We start from the raw sequence: 19201 nt of genomic DNA, 5'->3' as shown, positions 1-19201 counted from the left end.
TGCTTGCGATGTGTGCTCGAATAACAAATATAAACTAATTGACTCGTGAAACACCTGCTTAGTAATACTTTTGTAGGTTTAACGTATTATACAATACTTTTTAAAGTGACGTCACTTCTGTGCGGCCCAGGAGCCACTTCTGTGTGGGACTGGCTGCTGCGCCACACGGCACAGGAGACGCTGCCTTCTAAGATTATCTAGATTGTTCCCAGTCATTCGGACGCGGTTTGCTCAAGGCAGCGTTACACGCGTAATGGTGTGGTAGTAAAAATAAAAAGAAGCGCGTGCGTCGTTAGCATTACAACATTACAAATTCTTGCTAATGCAGTCATCGCTTCGCCGGTGAAACTGATTTTTTTTTTTTTTCAGTTTATATGATTCGGCTAACAACTTTGCTGTCCAAACATATACAAAGTTGCATAATGAAGTATGCAAAGAAACGCCAACTTAACAAAATTCATGCATGAACCAAAATACGACGTGACTAGTAAAACAGAACCAACAGACGTGACCGAACTAGATATGGATGTGGTTACGTCTTTAGTGTAGCACACGCGTGTTGATCGGTTGATGATAAAACTTGACTAAATTTGGCATTGCAGACGCAAATTGCTGTTAAGGCGCAGCTTGCCACACCAGGTCAAATTGGTGCAAAATTGCACAAATGGCGTAGCACTTCCACCCCTGAAAATAAATTCTCATTGTTGTAACCAATATATTGTTAAAACCAGTATTGTTATAAATGGGTTGGTCTGTATATTTTAAACCCCAGTTTAGGGTTAGGGTCTACGCACCTGAATTGGATTGGTTGCTGATGTCTTAACTGCAGGTGGCCAATGTGGCCTCCCCTTCAAGCTGAAATTAGCGCAACTGAGAAAATTCTGAGGCTTGTTGGACATTTTGATACAGCATGGCACAATTTCACAAAATATCACGGTTTTGGCGCAGTTGGGGGGGGGGGGGGGCGAACTGTGCCAAAGTGGAACAATGGGTCTCTAACAGCATCTCCAGTGGAGATCACTGAAACTGGAGGTCAGTGGCCTCCGAAGTTGTTCACTGCGCATCAGTAAACAATCTCGGAAGCCAACAATTTTTCATGGCAGTTTTCATTTCGGCATCGCTGCCCATGTGCAGATGAGTCTCCTGAAAAAGGCCCATTGGCACAGCTTTTCCGCCCTTGAATAAGTGGCTTTTGGATGCAGCAAATGTGCAAGATGATGAGCCTCCTCTGGGCAGACTCACGAGGATGTAAAAAGTGTAGAAGATGGGGCTACTGGTTGCACGCAGCTTGAGCCGTGCCCGGTTGAAGCGCAGGGCCATGAACACCAGGAAGAGCACATTAGGCACCAGGATGCTGAGGTCCCACGTGCGAACCCTACACCAAGGCATGCTTAGATGAAATCCCCACTTTCTTGACACAGCTTCACAACCATTCACTCAGTAAAACCATCTTTAACACATTGCTGGTGCCTTTCAAAGGATTAGAATTTAGGGCTAGTTGATCCTCCTAGTGATAATGTTAATCTTCAGATGACAGCAAATGGTATCAAATAAACTAGTAGTAAATTTGGTCACCTAGCCAGTAGGATCAAAAATAGAAAGATAGAAGCCATGTGGCTGTCTAGAGCTACATTTTGAATGATTCGAACAGTGGCTAAAAAAAGAAAATGAAATAAAGATGCTTGCCAATATATTCCCACAAATTCTCATCAAAATGCCTCTATACAATCTTCGAAAACAATAAGACATGCACGTTATTCTCTCCTGGCATATCTCACCTTCTCAACACTATCTGTGATGCCAGACGTCTGTTCGAATGATGTGACGAAAAAATAGGCTCACAAATGGTTCATTCATGAGAGCTGCATCCTACTCTGCTATGTTATGTAGTCACATGTCCATTCTCATGTCACAGGTCCAGGAAAGAGCAGCATATCCCCTTCACCTACGTTCGTGTACACAAATTTTTCATGCTAGTTGTGTTACCAAGTGGCGAAAAAAGTGCAAGGTACTTTGCTCACTGAATGAACTGAACCGTCTTCGTCAGTATGCCTCAACTTAATTTACTTTTGCTGCATATGATCCCTGTGATGAAAGTAATGTGATGATGGGCGGCTTGACGTGCCACACTACAGGACCAATTTCAAAAGGTATTTTCTCTTCAAGAAATTAATAGAACTACGAAGTTTCATACAATAACACCGAGAAAGGAATTTGGCGCTAGTGTCGGTGCGAGCTCCTTCAATGGGGCTTGTACTCCCATGGGAATTATGGGAAGTACAGGCTTCGGATCTGCTTTGGATGGATCACGTTCTTGAAATTCGCGACGTTTGCAGAGTGTAAAACAAATTGGTTCAAGTTATATCTAATTGAAACTTGCTTCACTCTTTTGTACGTAAATCTTATTGCAGAAAGTTTTCGTTACTATGAGGTAGAAGCTAAACCCACAAAAATTTAATCACCAGTGTATGCATCGCTCTTCCACTGTCTTCCAGATTTGGCCCCAAGATATTTCCACATTCCCTCCTCAAGTTTTGTTATCACCCCGTCTTACTGTCAGTGATTCTCGGCGCAAATCACGGCTGCAGTATTCGAGAAGCTTCAGGACTGCCGTAGATCATTTTGTTGAGCCCACTTCACAAACATTACACATTATTCTGAAACCTATGTCGCCGTTAACGATACCGCTAGGATATTTGATGGCATGTGTATAAATTCAGGCGCACCTCACCACTTGTCAGTTGATCAACAGCTAACACTCTGTATACCGCTATCGGTACCCGTGTATAGCTGTAATCTAACCTTTAGTTTCATGGGCACAAGTTTGGCTGAATAAACAGTGTCATCTGAGCATCAAGTCTGCTACCTTTTTCAACGTCACGACCCCGTGACATCTGGGGGAGGTGCTTCTCGTCAATATACCGAACACCCCCCTCCAGTCGAGATCCAAGCCCCAAACGTGAAACAAACATTCCCACTACCCTCGACCAACAAACAAGCCGCCGGCAACAAGGGCTACCTCCAGAGTACGGGGCTCTGCACGATAACGCTCGCAAGCCCAAGGCCACCACCATGACTGCGACAACTATGGCAGCGCCTGTACCAAAGCCCACCACGGTCGTTATGCAGGAGCCAAGGGAGCCACCGACCTTCCACAAATCATCATTTGCAGATCTGGAAACTGTGAAGGAGCACGTGCACCCAGCCTCCCTTTCCCTTTTACGGCAGCACGACAGCCTAGTTGCAGGAACACGACTGTCGCTTCGAGAGTCAATAAAGCCTCTTGAAAAGGGATGGAACAAAACTTGCGAAAGGATGAACAAAATTAGTGTGCGGACGGCCGCACGGTCTCTCTGACAACGGCCTAGAAAAAAAGGAGGTCGAACCCACAACCCCCTGCGAGCCTAGGACGACAACGACCAAGGAGTAAGCGTCTACCATTGTTTTCTGTAGCATCTCCTCGCGACATTTACACGTTATTGATAACGTATCGCAATAAAGTGTGTTGTTGACCTAGCCTGTTGCCTTATTCACCCGAACCCGTGTAGCTGATTGAGACAAGCTACAGATAGGGAACATTAATCGTGCACATTATTCGTGCAATATTTTCAGGTTGAGATGGACGAGCGGGATAAAGAGAAATTGGCTTTCACATGCCACAGAGGACTTTTCCAATTCAGGAGAATGCCTTTTGGCGTGGTGGGAGCTCCCGCTACGTATCAGAGGCCAATGGACTGTGTTTTGAGAGACGCAATGTGGCAGCACACACACGCATATCTAGACGACATAGGGGTTTACTCGAAAACGTCACTTTCGCCACTTGAGAGACGTTCTAGAAAGGCTGAGGTTTGAGGGCATCACTCTGAACCCAAACAAAGCTCATATAGCGGTGACCCGAATAGCATTATTGGGATTTAGGCTTGACGAGGGTCGCATTTTGCCGGATAAGGGTAAGCATGAAGTGTAGTCAGCTATCCATCGTTGAATAATATCAGTGAGCTGAGGCACTTTCTGGAGATGGTGAACATTCATTGCCAATTCATTCTACACTGCACGGCAGTGCAGGCGCCTTTGACGAATCTCTTGAGGAATGGCGAGCTTTAGGCTTGGAGTCGAGAGCAGGAGGCCGCACTGCGTCGCTTCACGAAGTTGCTGACCAACACAGCTCAGCTGCAGCTACCCGATTTGAACAAGGATTTTGTGATTCAACAGATACAAGCGCCTTGGGCTTGGGAGCAATGTTGCTTCAGGAGCATGGAGGTTCCCTGCAACCGATTGCTGACCACATGGGGCTCGCGTGGTTGAGGCGCTTAAACGAACAAAGTGGCAGCCTGGTGCATTGGGCACTGCTGCTGCAGCGTTACTTCACCGTTCGCTGTCGCAAGGGTAAGAACAATGCTGCGGCCGACGCACTATCGCGTGCTCCAGTCTGACACGAGGCAAGTCACGCGACTGATTTGGAACGAACTGAGAGCAAGACACTCGCACTAACGCAAACAGCGGAGCAAACGTTAGTTTGAGGCAAAAGCGTGAACAACGTAGAGGCTGTCATTAATGCAGGGATCGCTTTCAGCAGAAGGGAACTGTTAGAAGCTCAGCAGAAAGAGAAAGATACATTTTATCGAAAGGTGTTAGATGGGCTCCAAAAGCCGGGGGGGAGGGTGTAGTGAGGCCATCGCGCACATGGGGGCAGCTGGTATTGCTGTCGGTGCGGAGCCCTCGGCAACAGCTGGTAGTGCTGTGAGCGCGCTGGATTCATATCCGCTGGATTCTGAGGGCGTCCTGCTGAGGTACATCCCATTTTGCGATGACGCAAGTGAGTCATTCAAAGTCGTGATACTGCGTACGCTGAGGGGAGCACCTCTTCGCTATTTTCATGACTCGTGCATAGCCGGGCATGCGAGCGGCCCTGAGACTTAAGCTAAGTTGTGTCGCCTCGCTACTTGGCCAGGCATGAAGCGGGATGTAATTTGCTACGCCCGTCCATGTCGTGTTTGCCAAAGCGTCAAGCCACAAGGCGGACGTTCGCCCGGCCTCATGACACCGATTAACAGTCAGACTCTTTGGGAAATCGCGGCGTGTGACGTAATGCACCCGTACCTCACAACTCCTAGCAGAAACAAGTTCTTGCTGGTGATCACGGATCACTTCAGTATATGGGTGGAACTTTTCCCCCTTAGGAAGTTGATGGAGGTTTTGCTGACAGGCCTTAGGAAGTTGATGGAGGAAAATGCTGACATTTTCACGGAAGAGATGACAAGGCTGTTCTGGCACACCGGCCCTGCCATGGTTGAGGAGAAGAAACTCCTGTCCCTTATGCGAGGTGTAAAGCAAGAGTTGTTCGCGGGCCTTGTTCACGACCCCCTCAAGATTGTTGACGAATTCCTCACCGAGACCAGGATAATCGCGAAGACACTTGAGATGCACACAAAGTAGTATGACCGTCACTCTTCAACAGACAACTACGTCGAAACTCATGCCCTCAGCCTGGACGACTTGCGCGAGACCATTAGAGCTATCGTGTGAGAGGGGCTGCGCAAGCTGTTACTTTGGTCACAGCCTCAAGAGGATTCGATCGCCGAAATTGTCCGCGAGGAAGTTCGGCAACGACTTGGAATATTCGAGGAACTGACACAGCCCAAGCCGCAAGCCATGAGCTACGCTGCTGCAGCCCAACCCTATGCTCCTCCTCCACGCCCCTTGCAAGAGGCCGCACCATCACAGTTCCGCCGCCAGACACTACTACCACCGACGACATACCATACACCCACCGACCAACGCAATGCTCCGAGGAAAACCGATGTGTGGTGTGCTTGCGACCACCGACCTCCCTGCTACTACTGTCGAGAATAGGGCCACACCTGTTGCCACTGTTGATACCGACAAATAGATCTACAGAGTTTCGACGTCAACGCACCGTGCCCACAGTGGGGGTGATCGCCCGCACGAAATCGTAGACTACCTTGCAGGAACGCAATCGACACACCACAGACCTTACTGGTCGCCGTTGGGGGCCGCTACACGTCACAGCATCGCAGGCAGTATGCCAGCACTGCTCGAGGCCAATCTCCGAATCCTTACTCGGTAAACTAAGGGCAGCAACCGATAGTAGTGCGGTAGCTGTACGACGAATTACTGAAGATCTTCTGCCACCACTGACGACGATGAAGCAACAAAATCGAAAGCACCCGCCGGAAGACGAAAGGGACCTTAACATCCAAAGTCCACAGTCCGAAGAAAACCTCACAACGCAACGAGGAAGCAGTGAAATAAACTGACGTAGCCATGATTTGACGCCACGACCCAACCGCAACGCACGAGAATCAGCGAAATCAACGTAACATTCGACGGCCACCACGTCCCTGCTTTCGTCGACACCGAAGCCGACTATTCCGTCGTGAGTGTGCCTTTTGTGACAAAACCGAAGAAAGTGAAGACTGCATGGCAAGGGCCCGAAATTTGAACCGTTGGAGGTGACTTAATAATGCCGACTGGAGTCTCCACAGCAAGAATCACAAGCAATAACCAGACTTATCCTACAAGCTTTGTAATCTTACAATATTGCTACAATATTGCTCCAGGGATGCGATACTTGGCAAGGACTTTCTAAGTAAACACGGCGCTGTCATCGAACTGAGGTCTGAGTCAATAACATTAACCTCATAAAATATGCTGCCGACCCCCACAACGCCAAGAAATCACGCACTGAATGTGCTGGAAGCTGGAAGACGAAGCCAAAATTTTGCTTTGCTCAAGCGGCATCGTTTCCGACGGCATCCAAGCACCCACATACTTTGAAGGAGGCATCGAAGGCACTTAATCTGGCAGCTAAGGAACAAGCACTTGTTTCTTAGCTGCCAGATTTGCTTTGAAAGAGGCATCGCTGAGATAAGTCATGGGAAATCGAAGGTAATTATGACAAACTTCAGCCATGAATACAGGCACCTTAACAAAAGTACGACAATCGCCTACATCGATGATAATCTTACAAGAAAACGTATATTTACAGATATTTACAACGATTACACGCGATGACAATGCCTGGCGCACTGGCGGGCTGGAACCAGTCTCTATCCACTTCGTAGTCTTTTCTTTTAGCCAGGGACCCTCTACCGCTTTATGCCCCAATCCCACTACTGCCTTGTGGCACTACCCCGCACCTCCACCAATAATCTTACAAGAAAACGTATATTTACAGATATTTACAACGATTACACGCGATGACAATGCCTGGCGCACTGGCGGGCTGGAACCAGTCTCTATCCACTTCGTAGTCTTTTCTTTTAGCCAGGGACCCTCTACCGCTTTATGCCCCAATCCCACTACTGCCTTGTGGCAATATTATGGAAACCAAAAAATGCTTTCACCCTTGCCGATTCTGCACAACGCACTCCGAAGAACCAAGCTCCTCGTCCAGCTTTTGATGTCAATCTAAGCCTTCCGAAGCATAAGCAAGCACAGCTCAAGGCCCTGCTCCTGCAATACAAGGACTCTTTTTCGTATTTATCGAAAACTCGGCAAACCTTAGTTCCAAAACAGTGCATCATAACAAAGAAAAGTGCCAGAGCCTGTACAGAGCTTCAACGCGAGGCCATACAAAGACAAGCCCACGAAATGCACGTGAAGACATCACCCAGTCGTCCAAGAGTCCGTAAGCATCACCCGTGGTGTTAGTGAAGAAAGAGTGAAGAAAAAAGATGGAACCCTACGTTTCTGAGTTGAGTATCGCCACTGCAACAAAATTAGAAAAAAGGATGTTTATCCTCTTCTATGGACAGACGACGCCCTGGATCAACTGCACAACACAAAGTACTTTGCATCGATAAACCTGAAGACTGGATTGGCAAATTGAAATCGACGAGACAGGCAGGGAGAAGACAGTGTTATGTCATGAGTAAGATGGTACTTATGTCATGAGTAAGATGGTACGAGGCACGAACTGGGCGCTGGGATGCGGCGCATGTGTGCGAGACATCGATGTTGCACAGACGCACCATGTTAACGCACGAGATAGGTCTGAAAATGCTCGTGGCACACGACCAGAGCTGTGATGGAAAATCATGGAGAATTAGCTGGCACTATGCTGTGGGGCTTTGAACTGCGAAGACGTGGAAAACCAGCATCCCCGCACCAACGGGAAAAGCATAGCCACTCTTTTCTGAAGGATGTCGGCGTGAGACGCCCAGGAAGTGGCCGTCAACCTCGATGGTGATTCTGAGTGAGGCTGCCAGGATTAGCTGCATCTTTGCCCAGCAGTTCCTAGTGGACAGCTATACCACTTCGCACTAGCATGATAGCAGCCCACACCAGCCAGCAGAGTGGTCCTGTCAGCAAGGAAGTCCATGACGAGCTAAGTCTAGCCCAGCGAAGCTGAAGATAACGACGAAGATCGAGACGGTGGCAATGAAAACGAGCGGTTCGTTCGGCGGGTCCAACGGACGGGGACTGTGAAAAGTGGAGCGGGACGTCAACGACGTACTCGACAAACTGTCGACATGGCAACGAAGAGAAACTGACGTGAACTGTGAGAACGAACTTAGACTTTTTTTATGCTGTATTGGAGTAACTTTGTGTGTATGTGAGTAGTAGTTCTTGCTTTCGATTTTCTGCCTTTTATTTTTAGGGTGATAAAGTGTACCTGCCCACACCCGTCTCCTGTCTCTCTCAGTGCAGCAGTCTCTTGCAAGTGCTGCCGAGATAAATTCGTGACATGTTATAGCAGCAGCCGGCCTCTTCAAGTTCAAGGTCATGCTCTTCGGTTTTGCTCGGCACCTGCAACTTTTCAACACATTATGAATACAAGACTGGCAGGATTGAAGTGGCAGAGGTGTCCCATGTACTTGGAGGACATCATCGTGTTTTCCACAAATTTCTACAAACACCTTCAGCGCCTCGAAGCTGTGCTGAAAACAATCAAGGCCTCCGAACTCGCCCTGAAGCCAGAAAAGTGACGCTTCAGGTATGAGGAGCTCTTGTTCTTTGGTCACATCATCAGCAAGTCCGAGTTTGCTCCAACCCGCGGAAAACAGCTTCCATCGCCGCATTCCCGCCGCCCACTGACAAGAAGGCCCTCCGTTAATTTCTTGGCCTGAGCGCCAAGAAATTTCTTGGCGGTTCGTCAAAAACTCAATCCGCATTGCTGAGCCACTCACCAACCTTACAAGGACCGGCGTTGAGTTCAAGTGGAAAACGCTGGAAGAAAAAGACTTTCAAGATCAAAACGACGCCTGCAGACGCCGCCAATACTTGCACACTTCTACAAATATGCCAACAAAGAAATCCACACTGACGCAAGCAGCGCGGTGCTTGGAATCGTTATAGTGCAGAAGATTGATGGACTTGAAAAAGTGAAAAAGTCCTCAGTTATGCGAGCTGGTCGCTATCCAAGACAGAAGCCAACTACTTCACAACAGAAAAAGAGTGCCTAGCCGTCATCTGGGCTACATCTAAGTTTCGCCCTTACCTCTACGGCAGGCCTTTCAAAGTTATGAGCGACCACCACGTCTTGTGTTGACCAGCCAACTTAAATGGCTTTTCGGGTCGCTCGCACGGTTGAGCCTGACTTCAAAAATTTGACGTGACCGTCGCTTACAAGTCTGGAAGAAAACACTCTGTCGCCAACTGCCTGTCCCGTGCACCCATCCACTCAACCCCACTCGACGACCTAGATGACAATGACTTCTTGGGAACGACGACTGCCATGACTTCGCAGAGCGACAGCGAGCCGACCCGGAACTCGGGAGCCTTGTGGAACACCTCAAGGGTAACAGAACAACTGCTCCAAATGTTTTTAAGAGAGGACTGGAGTTGTTCTTGTGAAACTGATTTCTCTTAAAGAACTTCTCACCCCTTCGAGCCAAACACCTTTTTGTGGTTCCTTGAGTCGTGAGACCACAAGTCTTTGAGGCCCTACACGACACCCCCCAGCTGGGCACCTCGGTGTTTCTTGTACGCTAACAAGAATACACGAAAAGTAGTACTGGCCACTACTTGCCGCCGGTGTTACTCGTTATATCTTGTAGGAGTGGGTGCTGACATCCCCCTGTAAAGTTGTCTGCACCGTGTGGCACAGGTGTCTCGCTCGAAGGCCGCATTTCGGGTGACGACCGTAAGACGATAGATGGCGTGTTCGCGTTGAGTACCACTGTTGGTAGAATGGTAGCGTCGGCAATGACCCCTGGCGGAAGGCAGGCCTTGGTGGCGGGCGAGAGTGGTGGCGGGTGGAAGGCAGGCCTTGATGGCGGCCCACGTGGTAAGTCAAGCGTTAGCGACGCTGCCTGGGGTGTGTCATGCTGTGTGTTTGTCGCGTTATTGTGTAACGATGTCCTAGCGTATTCATTACTGATGTATCGATTCAGCGGACGATATCGTCGTTATAAATTAGGTAAATAAATGTATGTTGTTTGATTTGTACCGACCACGTCTTCTGCTCTGTCCGTTCACTCGAAGAGCATGGTGAGGCGCTCGCCATTTCGAGACCCCACACTGGCTGCCCAACGTGGAGCTCTTGGAGTATCGGACAACAGTTTTGCGGTTCGGCACAGGCTTTTGTTAGAGCCGGGGTAGTAGACCTAGGGGGGACTTCTTTGCTAGCGTCGGTGATGTGCTTTATTGAGAAGCGAGGAGATTGGTTTTGTAACGTGTTTGAATTCGTCGGCAGGTTGAGTTTTTATTTTTTTTTTTGCTCACAAGTGTTGTTTTTTGATGGTGTTAGTTTGAAAATCGTAGTTGAATTGGGACGCGAGCCATGCGGTCTGCATCCTGGGGTGAGCAAGGCCTAGAGCTTGAAGCGAGTGAGTACGGAAGCCTCGTGGGTGGTCCGATTTTATGTAAATAGCTTCTTCTATCTCTTTGGGCTCAGGGAGCCGAGCGTCGTTTCTGTCTTGTATTGGGGCTCGACGCTAAGGCGTCGTATGACACCGCCCAAGGCGGTAGACGCCGATCGCTCGGTAAACTGCTGTGTGCGGCGAGCAATAGGGCCACCTCACAGAGTGGACGCCTCCTCGGGGCTGCCTCTTTTGCGCCTAGGCAGGGTGCTGGGTGGATGCCGGTTGTTGCCGAGCGACTCATTAGGCCTAAGGCTCTGCGCAGCCGCCTGTCGCACGTGGCACAACCAGGTGGATCGTGGCGTTGAGGTGTTGCCCTCTGCTTCCCTCACTTTCTTTATCGTGCGATGCACGAGTTAGCAAAAAAGTGATTTTTGTTTTATGTTGATGGGCGTCTCGGCCGCCGCCGATGTCTTAGCTAGCAGTACTGACCATTGTACCATGTGGCCGAAAAGCCTGAAGCTCTCATCCTTAGGATCTGCTCGATTGTTTTCTTTCGAGTTTTTTTGTTGTTGTCGATGTATTTAGCGGGAGGGATACTATCCACAGCCGGCTGTCTTCTGCACATCGTCAGCGTCGCTGGCCAGGAATGCGGTCGTGAGGTCGGGCGATGGAGACACCTGGGACCTGTGCAACTGCCTGCAGTCCGGCGCCCTCGTGAGTGCTGGTCGCAACTGGAAGACGTGTCGGCGCTAGCGACGGTTCGTCGCGCCAACGGCAACGTTGGTGCTGCGGGGCCGGTACTGAGGTGAAGTTGAGCCGGACAGTGCAGCAGTGTCGACCGGCGGCGGTGTCGTGGTGCAAGGACATTATGGGCATGTGATGTCATTTTTTTGTTAAAGCTTGTATAGCTTATCTTCTTGTTTTGGGGATATGGTTTGATTTAAGGTTGGGGGAATGTGGGGGTGCTGACACCCTTTGTAAAGTTGTTTGTGCCGTGTGGCGCACGTGTCTCGCCCCAAAGCCGCATTTCGGGTGATGACCGCCGGGGGATAGGTGGCGTTGTATCTGCGTTGAGCACCACTATCGTCATCATCATCATGGGGTAGCGCTGGCAGTGACCCCTGGCGGAAGCGAGCCTTGCTGGCGGACGAGAGTTGAGAGAGTCTCTTCTGCGCGTGGCGGCTGCCGCGAACGGTTGTCTCTATCCTGGGTCCTCGGCGCGTGGCACCACGGGCCTTCGCGCCGGGGCGCCCACGTGGTAAGTCAGGCATTGGCGCCACCGCCGTCGGTGTGTTATTGTTTCTGTCATGTTATTGGGTTTATTTTGGAGTGTGCAAGGATGTCATAGCGTATTACTTACGATTGACGTAACGATTCGGCGGACGATATCATCGTTATAAATTAGTTAAATAAATGTATGTATGTTATTTGGTTTGTACCGACCGTGTCTACTGTGTCCGTTCACTCTAAGAGCGTGGCGTGGCGCGCACGCGCCATATCGAGACCCCACAATTTAGACTTGTCGAGACTGTCAGCGACAAAAGACACCGCCAACTAGGCAAGCCGGATTTCTCCAGCCTATCGATCCACCTCACCGGCTGCTCCAGCAAAGCGACATGAACTTTGTGGCTGTTCTCCCGTCGAATTACGGGAACAAATTAATCGTCATAGCTACCGACTACCTCGATTCCTATGACAAGACAAGAGCCCTGCCGAAAGGCAGTGCTGCAGAGGTAGCAACGTTCTTGGTTGACAACATACTCCTGCGTCACCGAGCTCCAGAAGTCTTTATTACTAACAGAGCTACGGCCTTTACGACGGACTTAACTCAGGTGATTCTGAGGTACAGCCAGACAAGTCACTTCTAGACCATGTCCTACCATCCACAGGACAATGGCCTCACCAAGCGTCTCAATAAGACCATCGCCGATATGCTGGCCATGTACGTCGACGTTGAACACAAGACGTGGAATGCAATTCTTCCGTACGTGACCTTCGCCTATAACACCGCCGTACAAGAAATGGCACAGATGACGCCATACTGGTTGGTCCACAGAAGTACCCAGGCATCGACACTCGATGCCATGTTAGCCAACATCACCAACGAAGAAAACCTCTATGTTAGTGAGTACCTCCAGCAAGCCGAAAAAGCTCGACAACTCGCCCGCCTCCGCATCAACACCCACACACGACCGACGACTGCCGTTACAATCTTCGACGAAGCTTCGGTGAGTACCAGCCCGGGGACCGTGTCTGGGTATGAACGCTGACGACCGTGTCTGGGTATGAACGCCGAGTTTCGTGGAATACCAGCAGATCGTGCGCACAGTGGGAATCGATGATATGTGAAGCACGAATAAAGAAGGTTGATATGTCACTTTAAATTCAGAACAACGTTACGAGGTGGACGTAAATCCTGCCGCACACGACTTCCGTGCCATCATTATCATCTTTTGAAGTGTCATTCACCCTCGTCTATTCACGTCACGTGATACCAAATTTGGTATACGCTGAGGTTGTGTTAGCACCTCCCCGTAAAGTTGCTTGTTCCGCATTCAGGAGCGACAACTATCGAGCGGTAGGTGGCGTGCTCGCGAGCGTTTATCACCACTATCATCGCCATGGTTATTGTATGGCGCCGGCAGTGACGCTTGGTGGCTAGCGTTGGTGGTGGCAGGGGAGAGATGATTGAGCCTGTTTGGCGGGTGGCGGTTGGCGCGAACGGTTGTCTCTAGCGGTGGGTCCTCGGTGGGCAGCACTGCGGGTTGCGCGCTGGAGCCCTCGTGGTAAGTCAAGTGTTGGCAAAGCTGCCTTGAGTGTGTTCTTGTGTTTGTTATGTTCTCGAGTGTTGTGTAAATTTGTGTAAGGCTGTTTTAGCGTATTGATCACAATGAATTTTATAATAATTTGGCTGGTGATATCATCAATCTAAAAGTACTTAAATAGTTGTGTGTTGTTTTGGTTTGTTCCAACTGTGTCTGCTGTGTCCGTTCACTCCAAGAGCGTTTTCTCCACGAGACCCCACAATGTGGAACTTGCGAAACGGCCATGAGCACGCTATGAACGTAGCATGTATTCATCTTTTACATGACACGCATGTTGCAATTATCATTATTGGACACGTAATTCGCTTTCGCCGTCTATTTACGTCCCGTTATACCAATTTTGGTATATGAGGAGCTAACGAAACGACCTTGAGCGTTGCATGTAGCCATGTTTTACATAAAACGCATATCATGATTATCATGTTTATACGTATAATTTACTATCGTCGTCCATTCTTGTCACACAATACCAAATTTGGTATACGTTGAGCTAGCTAGATGGCCGTGAGCATGCTATAAGTGTAATGTGTCATCATGTACATGCATCCCATGATTATAAAGTTTCCACCAGTCATATACCTTCGTGATCCATCCACATTACGTAATACCAAATTTGGTATATGTGAAGCTAGCGAAACGACCGCGAGCTCAGCATGAGCGTGGCGTGTAGTCATGACATACATTACATGCACGTCATGATTTCCACGTGAGGGCCTCCTGCAACTTAATTCCCCATTCAGTCATGTCATACCTCACCAGTTTTGCAATATGTCATGTGAACAAAACCATCTCAAGAGCAGCAAGACCATGAAATATAAATCATGACATTCATGACATACATGCCGTGACATTCATGTTATGACTAGTCAGTTATGCTTGTCATACAGTTATGTAATGCCATACCAATTTTAGTATCGGTATCATTACAGAAACGGCCAGGAAAGCTAAAAGTCTTAGGCGGACGAACGAATGGACGGACAGGCAGATAGATATGCTCAAAGTCGCTGAAGTTCGCTAAGAAATGCTTCGCATTTATAATAGTACTGAGTGACTTGGATTGCTATGTGAATTTGACACATTCATAGACAGTACATCTTAATTCAAGCGTGAATATCTGAAAAGCACCATATTCTCATAGGCTCAACCCTAAGTGCTGATATCACTCATGTTTTCTATGAACACACAAGTGGCGCGGAGTGGATCACACTTGCAGGATGGGTAGTGCTGGTAAGAAAGTAACTACTCTCTCATCCATGATGCGGTGAGTAAGCATGACTTTACAAGGATACAGTGCAACTTGCAACCAATATTTCATTTTTGTGAGAACCAATAAATATATCGAGCAAGTGGAAGTAACAGATTTTGTATTTGCTCTGCCATGGATGGTACCCAACTAGCCTTCAAACGTGTTTCAGCCATTTTGTGTCTTTGAACTCAGCATGGCTCATCATCAGCCTGACTACGTCCACTGCAGGAAAAAACACCTCTCCCATGTTCTGCCAGTCAACTTGTTCCTGTGCTTGCTTCTGCCACCTTATACATGCAAACTTCTTATACCTTATACACCTTATACATGCATCTTATCTGTCCACCTAACTTTCTGTCTCCCCTTCACCCGCTTGCCTGTTCTTGGAGTCCAATCTGTGATCCTTAATGACCAGCCTTGCCTTCACGCTACGTGCCCTGCCAATGACTATTTCTTCTTCTTGATTTCAACAATGATGTCTTTAACAACCGTTTGTTCCCTGGCCCACTCTGCTCTCTTCTGGTCCCTTAGCGTTACACCTATCACTTTTCTTTTCACTGCTTGCTGTGTCGTCCTCAACTTAAAACGGCCTTTCAACACTATTGAAGCACCAAATTGATTGATTGATATGTGGGGTTTAACGTCCCAAAACTACCATAAGATTACGAGAGACGCCGTAGTGGAGGGCTCCGGAGATTTAGACCACCTGGGGTTCTTTAATATGCACCCAAATCTGAGCACACGAGCCTACAACATTTCCACCTCCATCGGAAATGCAGCCGCCGCAGCCAGGATTCGATCCCGCGACCTGTGGGTCAGCAGCCGGGTACCTTAGTCACTAGACCACCGCGGCTGGGCGTTTTGAAGCACCTACATTTTATTTGTGGTTTGCCTAGACGGATAGCTGAAGATAATTTTACCATAAGTCGAAGTGCCGATATAAAATTATTTAGTATTTTAATCACCCAATAAAGTCACTACGTCACTGCTGACCATATCACCACGTAGTTCTCGCCAGAACTTTCGGGGCAAAAATGACGCCGTAAGATAGCCGCCATATCATTGGATAAATGTAACGTTAGAAGCAATCGTGGTGTAGGATCAGAACTGAGTTTACAAATCTTTCATTTTTCTTTGTACTTTTACATCACACCCTGAAAAGACATGGCCACAACAAAAAGATCACTGCGACTACAAAGCACAGCGAGACCTTGGCTGCCATTTTGTGACTGGATTTGTGACTTGCGTGGGTCGGATGTCCATACGAAAGACCTCTTCTGTTTTCTCTTGCTTTTGGGAGTTTCCAAGCTGTCTCTTTCCTTTCGTGCAGAGGGGAAAGGGGCAGAGAGGGAACAAAGAGAGAGAGAAGACGCACGCACATGCTGTTCTGCGTCCACTTTGGCAACCGCTGACGATGCAACACTTCTACCTTAGTATCCATAACGTTCCACCCATTTTTTTTTTCTTCTTGTGGACCATCGTATTGGCTGTGATACTGCAGACGCTATCTTGGCGTCTTCGGTCGTCACTGCGTTGTCGGGTAGCGCTGATTCCCAAGTGTCCTTGCTCTAAAACAATTCCTCATCGCACTTTCGTACTTGGTCCATATGACCACGGACAATCCTTGCCCCAGTCTCCACTTCCAAAAGTCGAGCACCAGTCGTGGCCTTGATCTTTTTCGACATTCATTTGTCGCCCGTTCTGTAATTTCGCACATAGAGGAATTGCCCTGGTGCGAAATTCCAGTCAGTGTCTTCCGTCGGCTTGGCCGAGACGCTGCGATGGTTCCTTGGTGGAAAAGGTAAGTCCAGCCTTGTGCGCAACGGGTAACCCAAAAGTCTTTCCGAAGGTGAAAGGCCGGATTGTTGAGGGGTATTTCTATAGCTGCAAAGCACTCGGGCCAGGGAGGACGTCAACTCGGCGTTTCCAATCTTCTTTAATGCGTCCTTCACAGTCCGCACAGCACACTCAGCCAGCCCATTGCTCTGTGGATGATGTGAAGATGTTCAAATATGAACAATGCAATTGCGCTTGTAGTGACACGTATCCCAAAGGAGTGCGGCCACTATTGTGGGTCCGGTCTTAGCGAGCCGCAGAGCACGTGATAACCGTCTCCATGGCGAGAACACGATACTGCTCAAGGTCGCAACACTTTATTGTCTGTGGCAACACCAAAGCGCAGTACAGCCCGTTGCAAAGGCGCGGCGGGAAAGCAAATGGGCTTACCCACGCCACGGGCGCAAAAAGCCACACAGTGTGCCACGGAGACACCGGGACCAAGGCCCGGTTGCTCGAGCGAGGGCAAAGGCGCTCGCGTAAGCTTCGGAGGAAGACGGATCGGCGCAGCTTGGCCACGCACTAGGACACCGCACCACCCTTCGGCCGAGCGTATGCAGAGGGGCAACAAAAGATGAGTGTTAGCCTCGGGCGCGAGGCGCCGTCAGCGAAGTCCGACGAGCCTTGAGCAACGAGAGTCGGCGTACAGAAAAAAATTGTGTGGCTCACCGTAAGCTGTCCCGGAGAGTATCTGCCCGCTCCCGACGTACGCGCGCAAAACCTTTCGGGTGACTCCATGCGCGGCGCCACAGTCAACATCCGCTACCGGGTGAGGGGGTTACATGTCACTCCGCTCTCCCAGCGCGGCAGACAGCGGAAGAGGGAAAACATGTCGGGATGTGAGAATGGCAGAAAAGGCGGCAAAGCCCGCGCAAAGGCGGCGGGCTAGCCCCAATTCCCACACACTCCATAAATTGACAAAATTCGAAACCTGTGAAAGGTGTTCCATTATCTGACACCACCGTACATGGTATCCCAAACTGGACACACAGTTCTCAGGGCCTCGATGGTACTGCGGGAATTGGCATGTGTTACCAGCGCAGCCTCGATCCATTTACTATATGAATCGACCACAATGAATACCATCTTGCCATGCAGTGGTCCCGCATAGTCAATATGAAGCCGCGACCACCTTTCGCCCGTCTCAGGCCAGTTTACAGGAGTTTGCGCAGGTGGCATAGGCAGTACTTGAACGCAGTTGTTGCAGTTGGCGGCTACGCCTTGCATGTCTTAGTCCAACCCAGGCCACCAAAATATTGATCTTGCTCTAGCCTTATCGAAGACAGTAGCGTGAGAAACTTATTTCGGGCAACCGTAGGTATCACCACGCGATGACTCTAGTATAGCAAGTCGTTTTCCACGGACAGCTCATATCGCCTTTTATAATATTCTAAGAGTTCGCCATCTTTCACACTCCATGGCCAACCACTGCGGCTGTGTTTGTATACTTGAGAAATGACGTCTGTCACCGTTAATACTTGCAATTCTTTCGTTGGCATAGCAGCAATGCCCTGCTGATCTAGGGATAGAACGACTGGCATGATGTCCTCCAGTTCTGATGCATTCTGTGAGGTTATAGGTAAACGTCCTAGTGGGTTGGTGTTGTACAAAAGTCTTCCAGGGTTATGCAGCGAATGGTACCTATAGGCGCCTAGCATGATAGCTCATCTCTGTATTTGAGCTGCTGCTGTGGTAGGAGTTGGCTTGTCCGTCCTCAAGAGACCCAGCAAAGGTTCATGATAGGTCAATAGAGTAAACCCTCTTCCAAGTAGATAGTCACGGAACAGTGTGACACCATAGACCAAAGCCAGAGCCTCTCGCTCAATCTAGGAATAATTCTCCTCGGCTGAGGTCAATGTTCGTGACCGAAACCCGATCGGTCTATACTGCCCATCCACTGGATGGAAAAGAGCAGCTCTAACACCATACGATGAAGCATCACATTCTAAAAACAGCTGTTTTGACGGGTCAAAATGAGTCAGTACCGGAGCGGCACACAATGCTACTTTAGCTTTTCCGTTTATTAAAAGCATGCTCTTCTGTGGCCCCCCATGACTATCGGGTTGTTTTTTCCAAATGTCGGTACAGTGATGCCAGCAAAGTCGACAGGTTCGGTAAGAACTTGTAAAAAGTTAGCATTCCCAATAATGATCACAGCTCTGTAACATTCCGAGAGGCGAGAGCATGTCTGACGGCCTCCGCGTTTTTTTCTGTTGGGTGCAACCCTGCGGCGTCGATTTGGTGACTTAGATAAACCACCGAGGCCTTGTTTATCCGGCACTTGTTGGCGCAAAGTTTAATGCCGTGTTCTCTGATTTGTTCCAAAACCTGTCGAAGCTTTACGTAAACCTTGTCTGCAGTCTCCACAATCACAACATTGTCCAAGTACGCTTGCACCCAGGGTATTCCTTGTAGTATAGACTATCGTTCTCTGGAATATTGCCGGTGCTGAAGCGATTCCAAAGGGCAACCGGTTGTAGCAAAACAGTCCTTTATGTGTGTTTATGACAGCCAGCTTTTGCAAG

The 19201-nt window shown here is 48.9% G+C and overlaps 1 protein-coding gene across 7 annotated transcripts in view; it reads right to left on the bottom strand.

Moving 5' to 3' along the window:
* The window catches only part of LOC119163329 (transmembrane protein adipocyte-associated 1 homolog), a 148384-nt gene that overhangs the window by 111416 nt on the left and 17767 nt on the right, over positions 1-19201 (bottom strand). For all 7 annotated transcript variants that reach the window (XR_012885952.1, XR_012885953.1, XR_012885955.1 and 4 more), the window contains exon 3: positions 1243-1375. Coding sequence is in view for 4 of the 7 variants with exons in the window: in XM_075872988.1 (XP_075729103.1) it covers positions 1243-1375 (133 nt within the window). In the remaining 3 variants the exon portion in view is untranslated. The remainder of the gene's footprint in view (positions 1-1242; positions 1376-19201) is intronic.

This window comes from Rhipicephalus microplus, chromosome 9 (assembly GCF_043290135.1).
Source record: "Rhipicephalus microplus isolate Deutch F79 chromosome 9, USDA_Rmic, whole genome shotgun sequence".
NCBI lineage: Eukaryota > Metazoa > Arthropoda > Arachnida > Ixodida > Ixodidae > Rhipicephalus > Rhipicephalus microplus.
This window is presented reverse-complemented; position numbering and strand designations above follow the sequence as displayed.